Source organism: Myotis davidii, unplaced genomic scaffold, assembly GCF_000327345.1.
Source record: "Myotis davidii unplaced genomic scaffold, ASM32734v1 scaffold32, whole genome shotgun sequence".
Taxonomy (NCBI): Eukaryota; Metazoa; Chordata; class Mammalia; order Chiroptera; family Vespertilionidae; genus Myotis; species Myotis davidii.
Window position 1 is genome coordinate 871,401 of NW_006286587.1, and position 7,099 is coordinate 878,499.

The following is a 7,099-nucleotide window of genomic DNA, read 5'->3' on the forward strand; positions in this document are numbered from 1 at the left end:
GCACTATATCCCTCTGGTGATCTCAGATTGAAAATGTGAGAGGCAGAGACAGAGAGACCTCAGGGAATGGAGGGTACAACAGCCCAGCACTAGGCAGAGCTTACATAACAAAAGGCTACATGGCTGTCTTCACACCATATTACCTGCTGGTATTTGCCCCATTCCTGCCCTTGCAAGCTCTCCTCGAAATTGCAGGGGTGCAGGGAGCCTGGAAAATACATTTTGTGAGCCTCCTTGTAAGCTGGGTTACAGTTATATTTGCCAGTGGACTTCAGAAGTTGGAGATTAGAAAGTGGGAGGAAGAACTTCTGCTCGTAGCGGTAGCCAATCCAGGTGACCACAGTGATCATAGGTGGTCCCAGGTCATTGGCACCGGAGCACCAACATCAGCAAAGCACAGGCTTACAGACGCCAGAACATGTGTCCTCAGCTTCCTGAATTCTAGGGGAAATTCCCTTCCCCCTCCCTTTTTTTTTTCCATTCAATTCTTCCAACCCCTTGATATCCAATTTCCAGCACTCCATTTTCCTCTGCTTCAAATACCTAGAGTGGGTTGTTTTCCTGGCCAAACACAGGCTGACATACAACTTCCCCTTCAGTCTGAAACTAATCAAATCCTACCATTTGTACCACCACTTTCCAAAAATGGCTGGTGAAGGAAATTCAAAGGCTCAGCTGTTCTATCCTCGGTTGTCTCCTTCTTGGAGGTGTCCCTGTCCATATCTCCACACTTGGCCCACCTCCCATCTAAACTCCTAGAACCATCACCTTTATCACAACCTTGACTGTTTGAGTCCCCAGGGATCTGCAGTGCTGTATTTCACGTGTACTAGTATGTGACTCCCCTATCTGTGCTCCCACAGCAACCAGCCTCTACCTTGGCACACCTCACACTGTACTGAACGGTCCCATCCTTGACTGGGAGCCTCAGGTTTGGGGAGTGGGGAGGGGCACTGTCTATCCTGGACTGCTTGCATACTTGGCACTGAGCAGGTGCTTCCAGAATGTTCCACAGCTCTGTATGGCACCAGCTGCAGAAGTTGATGGGTTGGTGAGTTGCCCTGCCAAACCCTAAGTTAAAAAAAAAAGGAGGGGGTCCTTTTTTTCACTCTATTTTTCCAGAAATCAACTGATGAGAGTACGCAAGTGTGTGCAGGATAGGATGGGGTAAGACGGAGAGCTGAGGCCTGGCCCAGGCAGAGGATCTGGGACACAGAGTTCACAGAAAGACTGGGTGAGGGGCCACATAGCTTTAATGAGCCCGAGCACCATTTCCCCACTTTGTCCCTCCCTCCCTACTCTTCGTCCCCCACCTTCAGTTCTGGACAGGTCCAGCCTGCCCAAGGCTCTGCAGCTGACCGGAAGTGCTAATCCTTCTGTCCCCTCAGCCTCTCCAGTCGCCTCCGGAGGTCTGGGGGCACCTTAGCCCCAGCTGCCAGCAGCTCTCGCAGTCTCTGCTTGGGAGTCTTGGTGAGGTGGAAATTGCAGGGGACAGGGCCCTCTTCAAAGGTGACCCGGCAGCTCCGTGTCACTGAGTGGTAACCTTCAGCACTGGCCGTCACCATATAGTCCCCTGGGGTCAGCAGGCGCCAGTAATCTCCGCCCCACGCTGAGAAGAGTGAAAAGCAAGATCAGGGTCCAGTGATCCTCAGCCTCTGACCCATCCCAAAGCCCTCCCACCCCTCCACCATCCCCTCCCCGCCACACACACCCGTGGTTACATCATGGTTGATCCCATCCACGGCGATGACAGCATCAGCAATCCCGAGCTCCGTGTCCTTGTCCCGCACAAATCCTGCAATGCCCATGCGCACCTGTGTGGGGAAAGCTTATCAAACCCTTTCTCTTCTGCATGAGACTGTGACCTTCAGTTCATTTTTCTGGCTGTTTCCGTGCAAACTTGATAAAGCTGGTATGTCTATGCTCCTAGGTGATAGACTCTGATAAAAATATCTCCTATTGATAAATTACACCGGGACTGGAGAATTATAACTCCCTGGTAGGAAGGAGCATCATCGGGCTTCCCCAAGTTCAATGACCCTGGTTATGAACTTGTCATTTTGGAACCCTTGGGAGCTATCCTTATGGAGTCATTGCAAGGGACATGAGTTCCTGTGGAATCTGAAGCGTCTACACCACGGCACTTGCGGCACTGGCCTAATGGGAGTCATTTCTGAGAACAGCTCGGGAGCACTCTGTGGACCACAGCCTAGACTGCTGTGGGGTCCACTCCTACAGGCAAACAGTGTCTGACGCCGCCTCGCTGGCAAACTGCCTCCTGTCCTATAGCCCTCCACGCCGACCTGCTGGCCCGTGGCATCTTGTGAGTCAGAATGCGGGCTGCAGAACCTTGGATGGATGACCCCATGGTGGGAGCTGCAACCTGAATGGAGAGCAGGTCAGTCGGGAGTGATGGGCTGGTTGGGGGTGAGGATTCGGGTCCCACCTGTTCCAGGTAGGTGAGCAGGGCCTCTTTGTTGTTCTCCCACTCCTGGGGCAGTTCATTCTCGTGCGGGAACTTGTCACAGGACAGTTCCACAGTGATCTCAAAGCAGTTGGTGTGTAGGTAACTGAAGTCATTCATGCCTAGAGGAACCACAGACACTGGAGCCCAAGGCGGCAGGCAGCCTGCCCTCCTGGTACCCTCCTCTGAGCAATACTCCCCAATGGGAAGTGACACCAACGCTGTATGTGACAGCAGATTCTGATTGGGGTACGATTATGGGACAGGTAACGCCACCCTCGGGCACATACTCCCAGGGACCGTGTGCCAGTCAGCCCCGTTGATGATGTTGCCATGTAAGGAGAAGTCCTGGTTGTGGCACGGTCGGCGATCCGGTTCCTGCATGGCCCAGTTGGTGCCAGCATAGACGGTGCTGAGCCAGCGAAACACAGGATCATCCGGGGTGGGTGTGAGTTCGCGGGCAGCCCATGGGGTCCGAGTCATGTCAAATGGGTAGGACACCACGAGCTCGCCCCCGTGGAGGTTGGCACTCAGCACAAAGGGGATCCGCACCATCCACTCTATCACCGCCCGAGTTTCAGGAGCCACCTGGACAGGGGCAGGTCAGGACAGGTGGGAGTCAGAGACAAGGGTCCCCAGGTGGCCCTCCACCACTGCCCCCAGAATACTCACAGTGGCATTAGGCAGGGTGTAATAAGTGGGCAAGGGCAGGTGGTGGTTGGGGACAGTGTCGGGCATCAACCCGTCGTCCTCTGCTTCCCACAGTGGTGTGTTGAGGTCAGCAAAATTATGGTTAAGGTCAATGCCCTGCTGGTTCCAGCGGCCCTCTGCCCAGCCCACCAGCTCCGAACCCTGCAGGAATGGGGGCTTCGTCAGCCACGCAGGCTCCCAGCGCCAGGGGAGAGGGAGCAGGGTGGCCCTCGGCCCAGGTGGCTTACCCGGCGGAAGGCAGTCTCATAGCCATCAGGGTTCATGGAGGGCAGCAGGTGAATGCGTGTCTCCTTGAGCAGCCGGGTCACCCGTGGGTTCCCTCGCAGGAACTCACGGCACAGGAACTGCATCAGGAGCAGGAGCAACTCCCGCCCCAGGGCCTCATTTCCGTGCATGCCAGCCACATAGCGAACCTCAGGCTCTCCTGGGAACACACAGGGGCTCACGGCTGGCTCGTGCCCAGAGCCCTACCGTTGCCTACCTCTCCCACCCCACCTGCCAGTACCCAGCTCGTGCTCCCCAGGATGGTCCGACATTTCCATCACATACAGCTTCAGACCCTGGTAGCTCTTCCCGATGCTGTAGACGCGGGTGATGTTGGGGCATTGCTCATTCACCTGCTTCATCAGCTGGGGGGGGGAGGGGGGGGAGAAGTAGAGTGTGATGTGTGAGACCCAGGGGTCAGACCCCATGTGGCCATGGAAGAACTTAAAAAAGCCAGTGACAAATGGGGACCCCATGGCACAGTACAGGCGGGGAGCATCAGAAGTGAAGAAAGGCTCAGACAGGGAAAGGGCCGTAACAAGGGAATTTGGAGCAGAGTTTACGAGTCAACAGGAAAGAAAGGTGAGACAGCGAGGGTGGGAGAGGGGACATGAGGGTAGTCACAGCAGGTTATGCTCTGGTGAGAAGGGGACCTGAGGCAGGCAGCTCCTCCCTCCTGGTCACAGGGGTTAAGCCTGACCTTCCTCATGGCCTTATAATTATGATGCCGGAAATCCAGAGGGTCAGAGGATGCCAGTGCAGGGGTCTCAGGGAATGGATCGCTAGGGTCTGGTGAAGGGCAAGTTCATGGTTAAAGGTAAGTTCACAGTGAAGGGTGCATCCTGCCCACCCAGCCCCTGTCCAACTGCCCACCTGAAACCGGGCAGGCCAGGATCTCAGCCCGGAGGCAGGATGCGCCTCCCTGGAGCCAGGTCTGGGGCAGCAGGCGAAGGAAGCGGGCCACCTGGGGCTCGGGCAGGAGGTTCAGCACCGGCGACTCTGGGTCCGCATTGGCAGGAAACACCTGGGGGCGTCAGGTACTTTGATGGGGCTGCTCGAACCCAGCAACCCGGCCCAAGACCCAAACCCCCCATCAGACCCACCCTGGTGGACTCGGGTAAAAATTTGCACTTGGCATCCTGCCAAAGGGCAGCCCTGGGCAGCCATGCTTTCTGGCTGGCTCACACCTCATTAGACAAATATGGCCACATGACTCAGAAGCAGCCAAACCTAAAACCAGCCAGGACCCCACACGATAGCCCGAAGTATAAAAGGGTCCATGAGATGGGGAGGTGAGAGGTGATGCAAGACCCAGAGACCCATCGCCACGAGGGGTGTTCCAGCAGGAAGCCATGGCATGGAGTGGCACCCACCCCGTTGGAAGAAGTATTTGGGGAGAATACGGGCGTGTCCCAAAGCAGCCTGGCTCGCTCCTGAGATTGCCTGCTTGGTGCCACTCATCCTGAACCCCTTTCTCCTGGAATGCCCCAGTGGGAATCTGTTCCTTGTCCCCAGGCCAGCCCAGCACCCTAAAATGGGCTGGGTGCCCAGCTCTCAGCTCAGAGGGCCCAAGCCACATGGCACTACGCACCGCATCCATGCCAGTGCTGCGGTTCCTACTCCCCCACCAGGTCCGACTGTCATTGCTGAACTGGACCTTGTATGAGGTGACCCAGTCGTACCTGGTGGGAGGGGTGGGGAGAGATCATCGGTGGCCCTTAGGACTCCCGCCCAGCCCATGAATCCCTGGCCTGGGGCTAGCCCACCTCACCTCCAGATAGAGTTCCTGCCCTGGGTGATAATGCCTGAGAAGCGGACAGGGTGCCTAGCGTCCACCTGAAGCCACGGCTCGGCATCCTGCTCCTCAGCACACCAGGCCCCATCATACAGATCGCCATCCTCTAGGCCTGACTGTGGGCATAGAAAATGGTGATCAGGCCCAGGTGGGCAGGGTGGGGTGGACTAGAGTTGAGGGGGAGGGCAGGAAAGAAGGAAGGGTCTAGGGGTCGCCTTGCTCTGAGCAAGATGCTGACCTGGATATTGAGCCGTCCTCGGTGTGGTCCAAGACCAACGGACTGGCTGCTGGATGCCTCAAGCTGGTTATCTGAAACTCGAAGGGACTCCAGGCCCAAAGGTGGACAGCCTGGGGGCAGGGACAGAGCAGTGGCACAGGACGAGAGAGAGATGTTTATGGCATGTGGGAAGCTGGCGCAGCTAGGGGCATGCCTATGTTGGTGAGGTCGTTACGTTAGTGCCTAGGTGCCCCAGGGGCTGCAAATCTGGGCAGGGCCCCTGGAGGGACAGTACCTGGTTCTTGCACCTCAGGGAGATCAATGGTCCCTGCAGGGCTAGTGGTCACCGGAGGCCTGGCAGTCACCAGGGGACTGGGGCTACTTAGCTTCTTTCGTTTCTTCACAATGACCTTTTTCTTCTTGATGACACGAATCCGGACATGCTGTCGTGAGGCCCCTAGGGACCAAGGAGAACAGCACCGGGGAAGGGAAGAATGGCATGAAATTCCAGGTGGAGAGGGCTGCCATCCCAAGAAGGGCTGCACGCCACAGCAGGTTCCACCACAGGCATCTACGGAGCTGAGCACGGACTGAAAGGCCTGCACAGTCTGATCCCAACCTGCCTCTCCAGCCGCTTCCTTGGCTCCTTCTCCTTCCTGATGTGACCACATGCTTGGCCGCCTCCTCTGACCCCCTCCAATGGAGAGCTACACCCAGCCACTAGGAACTATTTGGCAGCTCCAAAGAGCTGAGTGTGGTTCTTTACCTCTAGACCATTGCACCGGCTGTCCCCTCCCCAGCATACCACCCACCACCACCTCTGATTTTATTGCCTAATTCCCAGGGACCTTCACATCTCAGATGCCCTTTGAGGAGCCCTCCTTAGCTCCAGATTCAGTCTCCAAAAGCCCCCGTGCCACCTCCATCACTGCATCTGCCCTCTGGGCGGCGATATTCCGTCCTCAAAACCATGCCTGCCTGGCGCTCAGGCCTCCCAGGGCTGGACCTGTGTCCCGCTTGCCCTTCAGCACAGGGCCTTACAGGGCAGGTGCCACTAGCTCCCCACGCACTCAAGCTCCACAGGGACCTCCAGGAAACACCGTACATTTTAATGTCTGGTGCCCTGTGCCTTTGCACACGCAGTGTCCTTCTTGGCTGTCCCCCCGCTTCAGCAAATCCTGATTCAGAGATGCCCACTCTTTGTGAGCAACGACCCAACTCCACATGCCTCCTCTGAGAAGCCCTCCTTGACTGCCATCCCCTTGCCTTTCTCCTCTATGCTCCCACATCTGGAGGTCAGGCGGCCTGCCTCTGCCCCTGCCCCATTCCTCCAGACAGCCTCAGCAGAGTTCTCGCCCCCGCAGTCTCTTGTTCCTTCTAGCTCCTGCCCCCCAACTCTCTCCTGCACACACAGTCCTGCTCTGAACCTTTTAGTGTCAGTGCCTTTGTCGGCACCTCTTTCTCCCCTCCTCCTGACTCTGGTCTCAGCTTCCTTATCTATGAAAAGGAAGGTCTGGGGCTGCAAGAGGCAGCATCCCACTGGCTCCTGTCCCAGGACTGCTGACTGGGTCTGGCCGGGAACTGGGGCTGCTGAGTCAGCATCTATTGCACCGGTCGGAAAGTGTGTGTGTGTGTGTGTGTGTGTGTG

General features: G+C 56.9%; 1 protein-coding gene across 1 annotated transcript; it reads right to left on the reverse strand.

The window, feature by feature from the left end:
• Positions 1 to 1,237: 1,237 nt before the first annotated feature.
• Positions 1,238 to 6,195, reverse strand: CPXM1 (carboxypeptidase X (M14 family), member 1). The gene is made up of 13 exons (XM_006758022.2): positions 5,747 to 6,195; positions 5,473 to 5,582; positions 5,211 to 5,350; positions 5,031 to 5,121; positions 4,313 to 4,463; positions 4,140 to 4,228; positions 3,681 to 3,804; positions 3,403 to 3,599; positions 3,137 to 3,316; positions 2,755 to 3,052; positions 2,447 to 2,586; positions 1,712 to 1,814; positions 1,238 to 1,609 (listed from the first exon to the last, which is right to left on the reverse strand). Exons 1-13 carry the CDS (start codon positions 6,120 to 6,122, stop codon positions 1,368 to 1,370), a joined length of 2,241 nt encoding a protein of 746 aa, XP_006758085.2. The 5' UTR covers positions 6,123 to 6,195; the 3' UTR covers positions 1,238 to 1,367.
• Between the last annotated feature and the right edge of the window lie 904 nt (positions 6,196 to 7,099).